Here is a 19,033-nt window from a genome sequence, read left to right as displayed (position 1 = left end):
GTTATGAAGTGCTAACACTGGAGACTCCTTTCATAAAATGCCAAATAAATCTCATTGCCTCATGTTAAAAAACGCAACCATATTTAGATCCAGTCCCTGTATATTAAACACGTATTAAAACTAATTAAATCAACACCATCTGATCAGTCTAATCAATCAGAATAGTTCTCTCACACACACACACACTAGTGTAGCTGTAGCTACTTTTCTGATGGCAGATGAATTAAAGCAAGTGTTTATTCATAATATTGAGAGCACAGCCTGTTCTCCTCCAGGAGTCTTCTTCCATATGCACTTTAATTCATCCACATATTTGTTTAAAGGTTTGTGATCAGCCTCTGGGTTCATTTAAAAAAAAAAACCAACCTTATTTTATTTAATAATAAATCTGATTCAGGACAAAGCCTTGTGTGAGGATTTTATTCCTCCAGTAATGATAAGGAAAGGATCAAATGAAAAGCGAGGGGAATTTGGAGGAAGAAGATTGTATGGCAAGTATTAAAATAAATCTGCACATAATCATTTCTGGCTGTCTGGAAGATGAGAAGTATAAAAATGACTCAAATGGAGCTGATGATAGTGAGTATGGCAAGGAAAAAGGGACTCCGTGAATATATGAGTCTGTGCAATTTTATATTCTTCCTTCTAGTTTAAAAGATCCTTTCTGGGCATCAAAGCCCAGAAGTTTACTCAGCAAATCCCTCTGCAAATCCGGGTTATTACATACCCAGCCTTGCCTACATCTACAAATTAGATCAGCATGTTCATGTGTATGTGGAGGAGTTACAGATAGTCTGCATGCCAGTGTTAATTGAAAAGCCATGTGGGAGCTGAATTCAGGGGTCAAAGGGCACTGGTTGATCACAGAGAGAGTGTATAGAGTACTGCTACTTCTCTAACAAATCTCTTTTCCTTATCAAGACCACAAACGCTGCAGCCGCTCCTAAGAATGGTCCACTGAAGAGAATTGTGAATATACAATCTGATGATGTAGCTCATAAGAAATCGAAAGAGAAGGTTGAAATTATGAATAAAATTTTAATCTAAAGTTTCTAGAGATGTTTAGAAATAAAGATGCAAAATATTTCACAACATGCTGCAGTGAGAGAAAAGAGTCCTCTTTCAGGGACCACTAAGGTGTGGATAGGTCAAAGGACCACCTTATATTTTTCAAATCCATCCATCCGGCAGGGTACACCCTGGGCATGTCTCCGATCCATTTCAGGAAAGTTATTACTGTTATTATATCATTAACCAGCAGAACCAGTGATTTTTGTTGTTGTTGTTCAAATTGGTTGTACCACATTTCACATTTTTGTAGAAACACCAGTAGTCTCATATCTCAGATGCTTCACCAGTGGCCCACTGATTACTGATCATCTGTTGTAGTTGGCCACAAGCGTCAGAATCATGAAGGCTGCATCTGAAGGCTGCAATCTGACAGACTTTTCTGTCAGAGGTGCCAATACTGACAAAAGATTTTCAGAGCAAATGACAGTCACTTGTCTGAAAAAAAACAAGATCAACCGTGAGCTACTGCTCACTTACATATCCCCCCGCTCTCGCTTATATCAGAATGCAAGCAATTGAAGGAATAGGACACTTATTATAAATGTTGACTTCAACAAACAATTAACCCTGACACAAGTAAGTAAAGAGCAGTGTTCTCCCCAGGTATTTCAAATAGCATCCTGGTAAACTGTCATTTTGAAAAAGCATTTTGCTTCTTGAAATAGCGTCAAAATCCACCCTATATGTTTCGTAAATGCATTCAGTCGGTAAACATGAAGTCAATGTGCAACAGACCTGAAAACGGTATACATGGTATAGAACCCCAAGCTGAAGCTCGGTACCAAATATCAAGCAGTTGTGATTTGTAGTTGCAGAGAAAAGTGTTAGGAAAATTTTGTAAATCCACGCGATACGTTTCATAAATACATTCAGTCAGTAAACAGGAAGTCGATGTGCGACAGACCTGAAAACAGTATACACGGTATAGAACCCCAAGTTGAAGCTCGGTACCAAATATCAAGCAGTTGTGATTTGTAGTTGCTGAGAAAAAAAGTGTTATGAAAATGTTGTGAATCCACCCTATACACTACCGTTCAAAAGTTTGGGGTCACTTTGAAATGTCCTTATTTTTGAAAGAAAAGCAATGTTCTTTTCAACGAAGATCACTTTAAACTAATCAGAAATCCACTCTATACATTGCTAATGCGGTAAATGACTATTCTAGCTGCAAATGTCTGGTTTTTGGTGCAATATCTCCATAGGTGTATAGAGGCCCATTTCCAGCAACTATCACTCCAGTGTTCTAATGGTACAATGTGTTTGCTCATTGCCTCAGAAGGCTAATGGATGATTAGAAAACCCTTGTACAATCATGTTAGCACAGCTGAAAACAGTTTAGCTCTTTAGAGAAGCTATAAAACTGACCTTCCTTTGAGCAGATTGAGTTTCTGGAGTGTCACATTTGTGGGGTCGATTAAATGCTCAAAATGGCCAGAAAAGTGTCTTGACTATATTTTCTATTCATTGTACAACTTACGGTGGTAAATAAAAGTGTGACTTTTCATGGAAAACACAAAATTGTCTGGGTGACCCCAAACTTTTGAACGGTAGTATACGTTTTGTAAATACATTCAGTCAGTAAAAAGGAAGTTGATGTGTGACAGACCTGAAAACGGTATACATGGTATAGAACCCAAAGCTGAAGTTTGGTACCAAGTGGCAATAATTTGTAGTTGCTGAGAAAAAGGGTGTTTCGGATGGACAGCAGTAAACCAGGATACCCCCCTTCTTCAGAGCAGGGGTATTTAAAAAAAAAATCTAGACATCATCAAGTCTTTAAATATTATTTCAGTTTAGTTTGTTCGAAACAGAGCCAAGTATACATAAGACTCTTGGTATGCTTAGAAAAGTGTCACATTAGTCACTCTGGCTCCTCGAGAAGCTTCTTCCTCATGATGTCTTGGAGAGTTTTTCCTTGTCAGTGTCACCTCATTAGGGATCGGTATGTACTGTATATTCAGGTTTCTATAAAGCTGCTCTGTGACAATGACAATTAAAAAAGCACTATAAAAACAAAAACTGAAACGTACCAGAATTTCTAGCGACAGCAAGAATACCACAACACTGACAATCTCAACAAAACAATCACCTGTTAGCTGGGTTACTTGACATGTCTACCACTTTTCATTATTTTACCGGTCTCACTTTCCCCTCATCATTTTTTCTTTATCTCATCTCGATTTGTGTGCACCATTTATCCCAGTACTACTTTACCCAACGTTGGGGAAGCCATGGTTTAATGGTTAGAGAAGCAGCTTTGGGACTGAAAGGCCGCCGGTTCGATTCCCTGGACCAGCAGGAATGGCTGAAGTGCCCTTGAGCAAGGCACCTAACCCCCAACTGCTCCCCAGGCTGCTCTGGGTATGTTGTACATCACTTTGGATAAGAGTGTCTGCTAAATGCCTCTAATGTCATGTAATTTTTATATCAAATTTACGTATCTGCATTTGCTTTTGATTTACACCAACTGGGAATTTCCATACTGGGGTTGAATCAGTAGGACGGTGGTCAAACCGAGAGGAACAAAGTACACGTCCTGGCCAAACAAATGTTCATTTCGAGCAGTGTGTTACAGCACACTTACAGACTTGGAGGACTCGAGTGAGCCAGAGGACAGTGTGTCTCTACTGCTGCGGCTCTTGGAGCTGAGGTACGGCGACGACGACGGAGAGTCATCAATGTAGGGTAGGATATCATGGTGACGCCTCTGCTCTTCGGCCCGGTCCGCATCGTAACCGTACGTGGGAGGGGTGCCCGTGAATGGACCATCTGGAAAAAAAAAAACAAAAAAAAAACAAAACATGAACTTCTCAGTATATTAAAAAAAAAAAGTGCAACATGCTAATAAGGACATTGTGTAGATCTTACACATAGGATGTTGATGTTACTATTAATGACGTACTATAGCACTACAAAAGTTATTTACAACCACAATCACACACTAGATTCTTCTGTACTTCTGTTGTTGTTGTTTTTTTAAGACCTTTTGGTAACCCACACCAGAATCTCCCATGTTTTTCTGCACTGATGGGGTCACAACGTTCAGCAACACAATCAAAACTCTGTCTGTCTGGAGGAAAGGTTACATTCTTATAGCCCACATCTAAAAGGGCAGCGTCCAGGCTTGACGAGACTCTCGCCCACAAAATACTGCCATGTGCCAGAGAATTAAACAGAACTGAATACAACAGAACACAATCAATCAATCAATCATTAATATCATTAACATCTGACATTCATTAACAGGAAAATTCACATCTGGAGATTTCCTGTGCATGTTTTGACCCCCCCAGCTGGCCATGATGCACTCAATAGGACCTGTAACAACTCTGTTCACGCAAGACAGTAAAGCCCTTTGAATAGGACACATCTTTTCACTGTATAACCTGAAGCATTTTCCTCCTCCTTTGTCTCCATCATTGCATCCTGTTATCCTCATCAAGTCAAGTGACCTACTTTCACTCAGCACACGCTGCTAATTTCATTCTGACTATACGGAACGCTGAACTCCAGCCTACAGGCCTCAGAGGGGGAATTATATAATTTTTATTATATATATATATATATATATATATATATATATATATATATATATATAAAATCAAATGATTTGGGCACATGTTCAAATCCAGCTGCTGGCAGACCTACATCTCTTTGTGTAAAGAAAGAAAAAGGTGCTATTATACTGGACTGGACTAGACCGCTTAATACAGACACCACCAGCTGATGGCCTGCCAACACTTGAAATGAAGTAACTCCACACCACAAGGTGGAGGGAATATATATATTTGTAATAGGGAAAACTATATACAGAATTGGAAAAGATACAGCTGTATTGCAGTTACTGAACAATAAACTATTTATATAGCAAAAATTATGTACACGGAACCTGTAACATGCTTTCCGGGACATGGAGAACCAAAACTGACAAATCTCTAAACGTCACTCATGAGAAAATCAATGAATTGTTTTGATAAATTTGGGTATTTTTTGTTTGTGAATGTGTCTATATATAATACAAAGAAAATCACATGTTGGCTTGAGGATATGAAGTTTATCTTCTCGGGCTGAAAAACTCGCATTTTTCATACAAAATACATTGCAGATCTCGGTGACATTGAAATAATATTGGCTGGTGTTGAGTGGTAGATCAGATATATTCCATTCAACTAGCATGATACTGAACAAGTTGAAGACGAGTAGCTGAATGGAATACATCACGAAAAAAGCCAGCCAATAATATTACTATTATTATACATACACGTTCCTTTCGGGTGTTCAATATGTCTCGGTCATTCAAAATCTTCCGTATTTAACGACGTGAACCTGGCGGCCATGTTTGTTTACAAATTGTCCCAGTCGCTTGCTAGCACGGAAGTAAGACATCGGAGACGTAAAACATCATGTTGTCTTGACAACCATGCAATATCGTAAACCATATTTAACACTCATTCGCCATTGGATAGAGTGACGTAATACACGTAGGATAAGCAATATGCTAACAATATTGCATGCTATCAAACCAAATGAATGAAACCAGCTAGAAGGGAATAGAACACAATGTTTTTATTCCATCGAAAAAGTGTCCTGTATATATAATAATTCCCGATATTTCACTCCGATGACATCACTCCCAGTGTTTTCCTGCTGACTAGATGCGTGTTGTCAAAATGGCGAATCGGTTCAAAATTAAAATTCTTTTGATTAACTTTTGTTTTGTTTTTTTTTCCTTTTGTGTGGATGTGTCCATATAATATAAAAGACCATTACACAGTTGATATGGGGAAGCAAATGAAAATTTCATACCCATTCACTCTGCTCACTCATGAATATATTCACCAACTGAAGGAAAAACTTCAAGCTAGACGGCCTTTCGATTTCACAAAATTGGTGAAATTTAGTTCCCTCTGAAATTTGGTCAGTCATATATGTTTATTTCTGCAATATCTCAAAAAACAGGCCATTCTGTGGCTGGGAAGTTATTTAATTTGAGGGGATTCCTTAGCAAATAATGTGCATGAAATCGCTTGCTTCGTGCAGACAAAGAAAGTCCGTATGCACATGCGCAGGTTTACCTTCTTTTGAGTTTTACGGCAGCTGGCAACCACAGTGTTGCATTGCTGTCATCTCCAGGTTTCCCTTTGAGCGTGCACTGACAGTTCCATCATTCTGTCGCTAAACGAACAGCTGATCACATCGAGGTGCTCACTGACCGCTGATATTTATTAGCTTGGTCCTGCGTTTCCTTTCCTTCGTATATAACATAACGTCTTTTCTTCTCGCTTTCATGTCAGCCTTCCATGTTTCATTCGCACACTCACGTCCTCCATTTTTCTCTCCTGTGTCAAATTTGTATCCCACAATGCCTTGCGCAAACGGGGAAAGCCCACCATGTGATGCATGATGTATCTTGTATTGGGTCATGGTGAAGCAGGAAAAAATAGCGGAGAATTTAGGGCCACGTGGAGATAAATTCATTAATTGTTCTATTTTAAAAAAAGACATAAAATTGGAAGTCTGTGATTCGAATTCAGTAGCTTTCAGTCCACGAAACAAAAATATTTGGGTGTCGGGGAAAATTATTTTTATGACCTACACTTGAAAAATCTGAAAGGCAGCCTATATTTCATATCTTCGCATAACCATGTAATATTCTATAAACTAATATTTATTTAGAATCAAGATCAGCTCATATAGTTGTGACTATTCACATGAAATAATAATAACAGGATGTAGCAAAAAAACACCCCTTGTCTAGCTACCATGTCCTAGCACGGTCTTCTCTGTCTCAATTGCTTTTTGCTTTGCTCTGTTTTTCATCTACTTTTGTGAACTCTTGGGATTTAAGGACCTTTACTTCCGCCAGCCCCTAAAGCCGATTGAACATGATTAAAATCACAAAAAACTAAAGATGACGGTTAGCCACGAACCCCTTAATAAAGTTGGTTTTGTTGCTCATCACATCATCTACTACAAAGGTTCCTGAGAGCCACTGGGTTTATTAGAATTGGACCACTATTACCCCTTTTCCACCAAATCAGTTCCAGGGCTGGTTCGGGGCCAGTGCTGGTTCACAACTCGTTCAACTTGCGAGCCAGCTGAGAACCAGTTTGCTTTTCCATAGCTCACGGTGCTAAGCGGAGCCACATCATTACGTCACTGTATACGTCATTACGGCACTACGTTTACATAAACCTTGGCGCGAATATCAAAGCAAAAACAACACGGAAGAAGCAGCAGCAACAATAGCAATAATAATAATAATAAATGACTTCGCGTTTGTACAGCTGCTGCTTCTCGGCGCTTAAAAATGGCGATCTTTCACGGTCGTTATTGTTGTTGGTCTTAACAACTCCGCCCCCCCCACTGACGTAAGCGGTTCTTTCCTCTGGCCCAGCAGAGAGTTGGTGCTAGCCTGGAACCGGTTTTTCTGGCCCCAGAGCCAGTTCTTTGTCAGTGGAAACAGAAAACCCGGTTCCAAACTAAGCACTGGCCCCGAACCAGCCCTGGAACTGCTTTGGTGGAAAAGGGGCATATGTTATGTGAAGATGTAACATATGGTACATTCGGACACTTGCAGTTAAATGATTGAATCTTCTTAATGCTACAAGGGTACACACTGAAACACACACACACACACACACACACACACACACACACACACACACACACAGAGCGATTGGATTGCTAATGGATGATCTGCTCTGCCAGTAAGAGTAACATGATAGCAGCTCTTGAGGGATGTTGCAGTATACAGTACATGATGAAATGATGACCTTGCGTTAAAGAGGCGCGTTTGCTGCTTTCACTTATGGAAAGCGATACTCTCAGGTGTTCTGATGATCATTTTTCTCTCTCTTTGAATTATCGAGGATGCATTTGCATTTTACGTTCAAGTCAGCCATTTTGTTTACTCGCACACTGTAAACATGCGCCTACATTTGCTTTAGTCATATAGTCATCAATAACAGCTGTGTGTCTTAGCGTGTGCGTTTGTGTACACACACAGGAAGCAAGATGAATAAGAGCTCGACTGCATGAGTGTGACTCACAGTAGTCTTATCACCATAAAGCCCATCCTCCACCTCATATCTCTACTGTCCATCTATTCCCACTATCCTCCATCAGACCGCTTTCTTCCTCTGCTCCCCCGCGCCGTCTTATCCTCCCCCAGCTCCACGCAGATGGCCGTTGCTCTTTAGCTTTAGCTGCAGTGTGCACATGTGGGAGCATCATTGTTGCTGGCTTTATGCTTTTCCACAACTCGTACTTCTCCAGTTCAGCGATATGACATCTCTCTATTCCCAGATTTGAGGGGAATTAGAGAATTAGCTGATCTTGGAGATTTAGGGGGACATTTATAAACACACCACTCAATTTTTCGGCATATGCAAACTTCTCTTATGACAGTTTGTTTAGATTTGAACTAGGGCTGTGCGATATGGGGAAAAAATGAATATCCCGATACATTTTCTCCATTTCACGATATACATCTCGATATCTTGAAATCTCCTCTAAAGGGCCCCATGAAATCTAACTTTTACTCTTTACTGTTTTCACTACAATCCCTGCAGATTAAATAACATTCTTGGTTAACTTTACAGGTGGTTTTCAACACATTTTAAATTTTCTTGTTAGTGATTAATCACAATTGAGTTGAAATAGGACTATTTTTATTCAGCAATGTGTCGTGCTGCTGCTGCCTTTCGTGATGACAGGTTTTATTTTGCACACTTTACAAATTGGCATTTGCTGTTCCACGTCCCCCTCGCGATATCCAAAAAAATGCCAGATGACTGACCCCTTACTAGTTCTTTTAGGAACCAATTCGTCCGCTTCCATTTTTAATTTGTCGCTGAAATTGACAGAGCTTACACGGTAGCCTATGCAACACCAGCGATTGCACGAACCGAGTCAGCGCTGTAAACCAAAACTAGGAAATCTTCCCGTAAGTTCCTTTCAGCACCTAGATGTCGCCCGGGATTGGTTGGCGAGTGCGTGACGTTATTGTTTTTTTTTACCCTTAGGCAGCCTCTCACGTTACTGCCTGAGGAACAGGGAGAAAACCACCGGAAAATGTTTTAAACAAACGCAACAAACACGAATCAAACAAGTCGGCAGATGACTATAAAATACTCGATAGTTGCGATATAATAATTTTATGTATCTCACACAGAATTTTCAGAGATACATCAAGTATATTCGATATATCACACAGCCCTAATTTGAACAGAATACAGGAATTAGAAGTAATTTACATTTCATTTTGGTTTATTCTGAACAGATGCTATTTTTACGTTCGTGCTTTAGCGTTCAACATCCCCACACACTCTATTTGGAAGCCAGTTAGAATTAAATAAACGTAAAGTTAATAATCTTTACATACAGTAACATACTCCGTTAAAGGAGAAGTCACTTTTAAACTTGCTTTATTTCTTAATTAACGTGTTCTTCAATTACGTTTTCGGTTTTAGTAACTTTATATCGTGACTCGTATTGGAAACTAATTACAATTAAATATTATACTTATCGGCCTATTTGGTTTTTAGCCATGTTGAATTTAGTTCCTTTGGTCCACGGCAGGCGTCGCTTATCCGTGCGATCTTCACGAGACTTGTGCGAGACTTCGAAATGTGACGCGTCAGCACCGCCATTTTGAAAACTGTTTTCCAAACGAAACATTGCACAAAAACGAGTTTAAATGACGATTACTGCCGACTTTTTTCAAACTTTCCTGATTGCTATCAAAACAAACAAAACTTCTGGCTTGATTACGTCAGCATTCGAAAGAGGGCGCGTGCGTCTTTTGACAACGTTGGCAGATGTCGGTCACTTTGATTTCCGCTGTACGTTTTACTTCCGTCCTACGATGTCTCGCACAGGTCTCAACGAATCTCGTTTACGGCCGTTGCTTTGACATAATATGGACTGATATATTACAGAGCATATTTCAAACACTCATAACTTGCCATAGCAGTGACAAAATAGCGATCAAAATCAGGGCTTTGAACCAGAATTTTTTTCCTATGGGTTCGTTCCGAACAGAAACGGAATTTTAACGTTTCCGGTTTTGGGTTCCACCATTAAATAGACGTTCCCGAACCGGTTAGAACAAAAAAATTTCGTTCCCGGAACGGTTAATTACGTTCCCTGTCAGCTGTTTAACAAATGGCTATAAAATTATGTCTCTGTCTCATCCAGCTTAAGCCAAATGTAGGCTAATTCTATTACAACCTTCATTAAATAAGACAAGAAATAATTCAAAACAATTATTATTTCAAATGTTGGCGATTTGGATTCTCAGTATGTCTTCCCATCTACACAAACAGAAAAAGTGCCAAAAATGAAAGATAATTTGTTTAGTGTGTTACCAAAGGCGAGTCAGGCCCTATGCATTGATAGGCTAACAGAGGTTAACGTCATTTAATGTTCGCGAGCCTCTCATTAACGTGGACAAATATATTGATATCGTGTTTGAAATTGGCGTTTTTGAATAACGATAGACTGCAATATTTACCTCTTATTTAAGATGTGGAGACGTGATAGTAGTCCACCCTCCCGCTCTCTACATTCAGTCAGCGAACGTCACACAGGAAGTGAACCCCAGCGGGTCATAGAAACTTGCGCAGGAGAAGAATGACTTTTATTTGTAGGCTACGGAAACTTTGAGGAACTAAATAATAACCGGTATTAACCGGTTACCATTATTTTTAATAAGCGTTTCTGTTCCGGAACATAACAAAATAATAAAGTTTCTGGTTTCGTTTCTGTTCCATGTGAAATAGAAAAAGTTCCCGGTTTTCGTTTTCGTTCCTTGAACCGGTTCAAAGCCCTGATCAAAATGCATTCCTATATTTCATGAAATAAATAGAATTTTGATTTTAAAAAAAATCTGCCTTCAGTTCACCTTTAATAGGAAGCCTAGTATATAAATAAAGCAAACACTAAATTTAACAACATTTTTTATATTTTCAGAGAATACTTGTACTATGCAGAATCTTCCAGAAAAATATGCCTTAAATCACTGAAATTAGAAAGCCGTCATCCTATCTTCAAAAACCTGGCAGCTATCTGATGTCGCGTGATATCACCGAAGGCCTCCCGACTGACCATGTCAGATTTGCATCATACTTTTAAAGATTAAGGTCATTAATCCCAATAAACAGTGTGCAAAATTTCAGCCTTATATCTTCGTTAGTTTTTAGATATAGGGCTATGAATAAGGGGGCGTGGCTTGAATTCATCTCATCTCATTATCTCTAGCCGCTTTATCCTGTTCTACAGGGTCGCAGGCAAGCTGGAGCCTATCCCAGCTGACTACAGGCGAAAGGCGGGGTACACCCTGGACAAGTCGCCAGGTCATCACAGGGCCGACACATAGACACAGACAACCATTCACACTCACATTCACACCTACGGTCAATTTAGAGTCACCAGTTAACCTAACCTGCATGTCTTTGGACTGTGGGGGAAACCGGAGCACCCGGAGGAAACCCACACGGACACGGGGAGAACATGCAAACTCCACACAGAAAGGCCCTCGCCGGCCACGGGGCTCGAACACGGACCTTCTTGCTGTGAGGCGACAGCGCTAACCACTACACCACCGTGCCTCCGTGGCTTGAATTTTACCATCAAAACAAGTACGATAGAAAAACCTCTGAACTTCCATAAGCTGTAACTTTTGAACTATTTAAGTTAGATGCATGAAATTTTCAAGAGTTGTTCTTGGATACAAGATAAAATTTAAATACTGCAACTGACTATCTACATTTACATATTTACCACTTTACGTATTGTTGAAATCTGTTTAAAAATTTGTGCTTTGGACCATTTTTGGCCCTCAGTTTCACCACATTTAAACATGTCAGAGCTTTCAAATTCTGGTATTTATTTCTCGTATTGTAGTACTGTTTTGCTAACTAAGTATTTGCCGAAAAGAAATCAAACTGAGTTATGAGCCTTTAAAAATAAAACTGCAGTATTTAAAAAGACATCTTGTACTTAAAGGAACAGTCCACCGTACTTCCATAATGAAATATGCTCTTATCTGAATTGAGACGAGCTGCTCCGTACCTGTCCGAGCTTTGCGCGACCTCCCAGTCAGTCAGACGCGCTGTCACTCCTGTTAGCAATGTAGCTAGGCTCAGTATGGCCAACGGTATTTTTTGGGGCTGTAGTTAGATGCGACCAAACTCTTCCGCGTTTTTCCTGTTTACATAGGTTTATATGACCAGTGATATGAAACAAGTTCAGTTAAAAAAATTGAAACGTAGCGATTTTCTATGCTATGGAAAGTCTGCACTATAATGACAGGCGTACTAACACCTTCTGCGCGCTTCGGCAGCGCATTGATATCTGAGCTCCGTATCAATGCGCTGCCGAAGCGCGCAGAAGGTGTTAGTACGCCTGTCATTATAGTGCGGACTTTCCATAGCATAGAAAATCGCTACGTTTCAATTTGTGTAACTGAACTTGTTTCATGTCACTGGTCATATAAACCTATGTAAACAGGAAAAACGCGGAAGAGTTTGGTCGCATCTAATTACAGCCCCAAAAAATACCATTGGCCATACTGAGCCTAGCTACATTGCTAACAGGAGTGACAGCGCGTCTGACTGACTGGGAGGTCGCGCAAAGCTCGGACAGGTACGGAGCAGCTCGTCTCAATTCAGATAAGAGCATATTTCATTATGGAAATACGGTGGACTGTTCCTTTAAGAACAATTTCTGAAAATTTCATGCATCGAGCTTACATAGTTCAAAAGTTATAGCTTGTTATAACTTTAGGGGTTTTTTTTTCTATAGTACTTGATTTTTATGGCAAAATTCGAGCCACGCCCCCTTATTCATGCCCCTATATCTGAAAAAGTAACAAAGACGTAAACTTGAAATTTTGCACACTGTTTACTGGGATGAATCACGTTAATCTTTGAAAGCGTGAAGCAAATCTGGAATGGTCAGGTGGGAACGTTTTGAGATTTGAGGCGGATTTACCCGGGAGTGGATTAAAGACAACTTCTGGACAGGAATTTCAGCCTATTCGGAAAGTTTCAAGCCAAACAAACAATTCTTTAAAATCACACTGGAAAGGAAAAAAAAATAAATTTTTTTATTTATATATATATATATATATATATATATATATATATATATATATATATATTTTTTTTTTTTTTTTTTTTTTTTTCCAAGGTTTAATCTCTGATAGTATCATGCGTAATGTTCAACAGGATGAAAAATAAAATTAGCTTTGATGTAAACATTTTCCTTGGTGCTTTCTGGGTAGCAGGTCTTCCACACCACTGTTATATATATATATATATATATATATATATATATATATATATATATATATATATATATACAAATCATTTATTTATACTGTACCAGGTTTTTACATTTAAAACCACAGCCTACATGTTGTAGCTGAACAGGCCTTCATTACACTGTTGAGTCATGTAAGTAAGTGTCCAAAATTCACTTGAGCCACCTGTTAAAAAACTGCTATCTGGAGTAAAATTATAGGTAAAACTTACTTATTAAAGCTAGAAATAACCAACAACACAAGCTTGAGTGAAACTAGAACAACTAATTAACTTGGTAACATAATTAAATGATATAAAAATACTTTCTACAAATACCACTAATTACAAAAATAGAAATAAATTTAAACCCGGATAGATGACGTATTTGAGTGAAACTGCATATTTAGTGGGTGGGACTTTATATTTAAAATCATCAGGATCTTATTGGCTTGTAAAACATGAACTTTTAAAACAAACGGTGCAGAGGAAGGAAAAAAAAAAGACTAAAATTTTAATCCAAGGAGTGAGGCCATTTTATTTAAGCCTGTACACCCAAGTTAGTAACAGACGTGGTGACTCGAATGTAGAGGTGAACGTTTACACTCGCCCTTCACAAGTAACTCGAGCGATGCGGGGTGGAGGGGACGGGAGGCGAAACATGAAAAACAGCATAAAATTGTTTACCATGACGTAGTAAAAGACAGCGGCTGGGAAAAGACACTGCACTTTAGTTGAAGATTACGGAAGAATTTTGTGATTTTTTTTTTTTTTTACAGAAAATTGTGCACAATTCGACCAAGCAGAAGGAGCCAACACGATAAACTGTGCATGAGTCTGGTGAGATTTTTTTTTTATTCATTCGTTCAGAGTTTTATATAAAAGCTCATGAAGCTGCGTGAGTTGCCATGTCAGGTTTCAAGCATTACTGCAATCAGCAAGATGCTACATAATTAATTACCTGAGACATCTGTTTCGCCTTTCATTGTAAACCTGTCCATGTCAGCCCAAATCCGTCTCAGGCTTTCATTTATGGTAAAGTGGGCTTTTTATTGAGGGGGGGGTTTGAAATAACTGGATCAGCAAGACAGACAAGACACACCCTTTATGTCCCCAGTGTTGCTGATTCCATTAAAGCACTGAAATTGTGTGTGTGTGTGTGTGTGTGTGTGTGTGTGTGTGTGAGAGAGAGAGAGAGAGAGAGAAGGGTAACATAATGGTAAAGACAGAAAGACAAAAACATATAAAATGACAAAATGTCACAGATTCCCCCCCACACACATGGTCAGATTGTCAAATATTCAATTTAAAAGCCATTTAACCCTGAGGAAAAGACAGCTTGTAAAGAAAGTCGGAAGGCGATCAAGATTAAGTATCCAAAAAACAGCTTCAGGCAAAAATCTGACCGTGTGTGGATTTATTTAATGAGAAGCATCATTGCAGGAGACCGAAAGTGGCACTTGGACGTCTGCTAAGTACTCAATGAGACGAGGGGAAAACAAACAAGGCACGTGGCACAGAGTCACATTTAAGCCTCTAATGTTTATACAAAAAGCCTAAAATAAAACCCTAAGGAGTGATTAATATGTTACAAGTGCCAACTTCCTGTCTTTATGCCAAGTCAAGACAGACGTCCCATTTAAGACTTTGAGTCACAGCAGGAAAGGTGACAAATCCAATAGCTTATATTCCGTTTGCCTATAATTATACACCGCAAAACAGAAATAATTACGTGTTCAAAAGTATGTGTTTAACAGTCTTTGGACTATTATGCCAAATGTAAGTAGCTTATTTTCCACACAATAAATCACTCCAGAGTACATTTTACAGGATAGCTGTACTGCATCTAAAATGGCTTCTGAGATGCTTATAGGTCCAAGCCTTCACTACAGTCCTATTCTTAAGACAAACATCTTTCTCCACATCCTAATGACTGACTAATTTGTGCTATAAACTTCGAGTTACACTGGTATTTGGCGACATATGAACTGGAATAAAAATGGGAAATACTAGGAAGGGGGGGGGGGGGAAATAAACCTTCATAAAACACAATGAACAAGGCCATACCTTGTTACCCCAAGCCACCAGTAGTCAAGACAGAATGCCTTAAAATTTATAAAAACATATTGAATGTGGGGGCGGCACGGTGGTGTAGTGGTTAGCGCTGTCGCCTCACAGCAAGAGGGTCCGGGTTCGAGCCCTGTGGCTGGCGAGGGCCTTTCTGTGTGGAGTTTGCATGTTCTCCCCGTGGGTTTCCTCCGGGTGCTCCGGTTTCCCCCACAGTCCAAAGACATGCAGGTTAGGTTAACTGGTGACTCTAAATTGACCGTAGGTGTGAATGTGAGTGTGAATGGTTGTCTGTGTCTATGTGTCAGCCCTATGATGACCTGGCGACTTGTCCAGGGTGTACCCCGCCTTTCGCCCGTAGTCAGCTGGGATAGGCTCCAGCTTGCCTGCGACCCTGTAGAACAGGGTAAAGCGGCTAGAGATAATGAGATGAAATGAGATATTTTACCGATATGAGGACGCCCCCATTATGTCTGTAAGAGATATGATTAAGAAGAGGGAGCTGGCCATGGAGGCAAGTCGGATGTTGATTTGCCCCCCTAAAGGTTCAGAAACAGCACTGAGAGTGACTGACGGGCTTGAGCTCAGAAAATCACCCAGAACCGGCGACCTCCGACTGTGAAATTAATCAGTGTCTTGAAGCGTCTTGAAGTAAAGAGAGTTTAATCACAACAAACACCAACACTGAGTTAACACTGCGTAAACCTGCGTCTGGTTTTTGGGTTTTTTTTGCTTTTTGTTTCCGTCTCCAGTGTATATTTATGTCTGTGTCAGGAGGCAGGTTTCTCGCAGTTTTGCACATAATCAAAGCAATTAAAACATCAAAACTATTGAGAATGGTCTGTGTTTCCATTGTGTGATCTTATGCAACTCAAGCTGGGTTTTCTCCTCTTGCGATCATCCTTCCAATTAAACATGGCAACGGATCTCCAAGACCTGATAAGTGTTGGCATAGTGATTTTCATAGGTTTTGTTCCGTCATGTCACTTGAATGTGAAAAAGGTGCTTCCGTTTCAATTTTACAAAATACTGCTTTGTCGAATCATCTGACAAACCGCCTCACACAAACACTCTGTCTCGATAACACCGTGTTAATGGTCTTTCAGAATTCCTTAATGCTATACATTGGCACAATGCTACTAAAACCATGCTAACACGCTCAGATACCCATCACAAAAGAAGCAAGTCTGTAATGGGCATAGCAGGCTTATATACAGTCACCCGCCACTTTATTAGGAACACCCATACATCCGCCTGCTGCTCTATGCAGTTATCTTAAAATCAGCCGATCCCCTGACAGCAGCACAATGCATAAAATCATACAGATACAAATCAAGAGCTTCAGTTAATGTTCACTTCAAACATCAGAATGGGAAAAATTGTCATCTCAATTTGTGTGTGACTTTCTTTCACTGCAGTATGGGTGTCGGTTTGAGCCAGATGGACTGGTTTGAGTATTTCAGAAACTGCTAATCTCCTGTGGAAGCAATTTTGTGCCAAAATGTTCATACAATACTTTTGAAATATCAAACGAAAACGACAAATCAAAATACAAAAAAAGAACAAAAAGTAAATTTTTTTTTAGACTGGCAAACAAATTATTCATGTAATCGTGCAAAATATCAGTCTATTACTCTTCAGAAACCTTTTATTTTTGTTCCGCGTCTTTCTCAGTTTTGTTTGACGCAATTTATTTTGGTTGCGATTCCAGCTCTCGTTTGCGCTCCCTGACTTTTTGCTTGCAGTTTTGGCACAAACTTCACGTGTGGGTGGGCTGTCCAGGAATGCATTCCCATTGGCTAACTTGTGTTTGACTGACAGCTACGCTCAGCCAATCCCTACTCGGATTCTGGCGGACTGTTTGACAAGTGACCGATCCATTGACGGTAAACAAGGATGGAGTGGACTTCAGTGGCGACTATGAGATTGAATTAATTCAACAAAGTGTAAATTCAATATCATAGTCGCCACTGAAGTCCACTCCATCCTTGTTTACCGTCAATGGATCGGTCACTTGTCAAACAGTCCGCCAGAATCCGAGTAGGGAATGGCTGAGCGTAGCTGTCAGTCAAACACAAGTTAGCCAATGGGAATGCATTCCTGGACAGCCCACCCACACGTCAAGTTTGTGCCAAAACTGCAAGCAAAAAGTCAGGGAGCGCAAACGAGAAAGCTGGAATCGCAACCAAAATAAATTACGTCAAACAAAACTGAGAAAGACGTGGAACAAAAATAAAAGGTTTCTGAAGAGTAATAGACTGATATTTTGCATGATTACACGAATAATTTGTTTGCCAGTCTAGAAAAATTGACTTTTTGTTCTTTTTTTGTATTTTGATTTGTCGTTTTCGTTTGATATTTCAAAAGTATTGTATGAACATTTAGGCACAAAATTGCTTCCATAATCTCCTGGGGTTCACACACAACAAACAAACAGTCTCGAGTTTACGCAGAATGGTGCAAAAAAACAAAAAAAAAACATCAAGTGAGTGAGCGATAGTTCTGTGGGTGGAAACAAACACACACTTTGTTGATAAAAGAGGTCAGAGGAAAATAGGCAGAGCTGCCAGGAAGGCTATAGTAACCCATAGCAACTCTTTACAAACATAGTGAGCAGAAAAGCATCTCAGCATGCAACAGCAGAACACATTGGGTTCCACTCCTGCAGCCAAGAACAGGGATCTTGGAAATCAACAACAAGTTTCTGTTAAAGTGGCCGGTGAGTGTATAAAATCAATACTGTAGTTTGCCCCAAAATGAAAATTTTTCCAAATTTCTCTCTTCCCCCAAATCTAAATTTTGCTATTTTGTAATATACTGCAAGGTTAATGTTAACGTTACTGACAAAGTCAAGTTTATATCCATCATAAAAGACAAGAATCAGATCATTTGGCTCCTTAATACCATTTGTATAAACAATTTCATTAACTAACAGAATACGCTGTGTCTGTAAGCAAAAAATCTAAATCTGCAAATTTGGACCAAAGCATTTTTGTCAAGTAAAATAATGATTTTGGCTACAAGATGCTGGCTTTACTATTTTTAGCTATTCACTACGACCAATTTTATAGATTACAGTACATCATATAACTTGACATGGTCTGAGGTGACATCACACAATGCTAAACTGGTTGTAATATGCTTCTCTTACTTCGTAAACATTCAGACATCAAATATGTTGGGGCTGATTAACTACATTCAGGAACGTCAAGAACAGTTTTCAGTAATTTAATCAGGACTAACTCGGTTAGGTCTGAAGTAAGTCCAAGGCAAAACAGAAACCAAACAGAGCAGGGACTTTCTAATCTACAGTCTGTCCTAATGGACGTGTTTATCAGCATCTAAATTTAACTCCAAGAGTTTGAGGGATTCTTTTGTGGCAGCACAACTTGAGTCAGAGTTTCTTGGAGAAATGAAGAACAGAAATTAAACCAAGAATGAAAAAACCGGGGGGGACTGGAGCTTTGAGGACCTCATCCATGTTGATAGGCCTAGGCGATAAAATGATAATACGTACCGTGGATAGCAGTAGCAAACCTATTAGAGCTGGGACTTCAGCTCAGCCAAAGCTTCGCCAGACACACCAAAAA

At 39.5% G+C, this 19,033-nt stretch overlaps 1 protein-coding gene across 1 annotated transcript in view; it reads right to left on the bottom strand.

Annotated features, from left to right (window-relative positions):
• Positions 1-19,033, bottom strand: part of bcr (BCR activator of RhoGEF and GTPase) — a 159,678-nt gene that overhangs the window by 67,086 nt on the left and 73,559 nt on the right. Inside the window, exon 2 of the mRNA XM_060935434.1 lies at positions 3,656-3,840. Within this exon, the coding sequence (XP_060791417.1) occupies positions 3,656-3,840 (185 nt within the window). The remainder of the gene's footprint in view (positions 1-3,655; positions 3,841-19,033) is intronic.

This window comes from Neoarius graeffei, chromosome 12 (genome assembly GCF_027579695.1).
Source record: "Neoarius graeffei isolate fNeoGra1 chromosome 12, fNeoGra1.pri, whole genome shotgun sequence".
Taxonomy (NCBI): domain Eukaryota; kingdom Metazoa; phylum Chordata; class Actinopteri; order Siluriformes; family Ariidae; genus Neoarius; species Neoarius graeffei.
The sequence above is the reverse complement of the archived record's forward strand: the minus strand, read 5'-3'. Positions and strand labels throughout refer to the sequence as shown.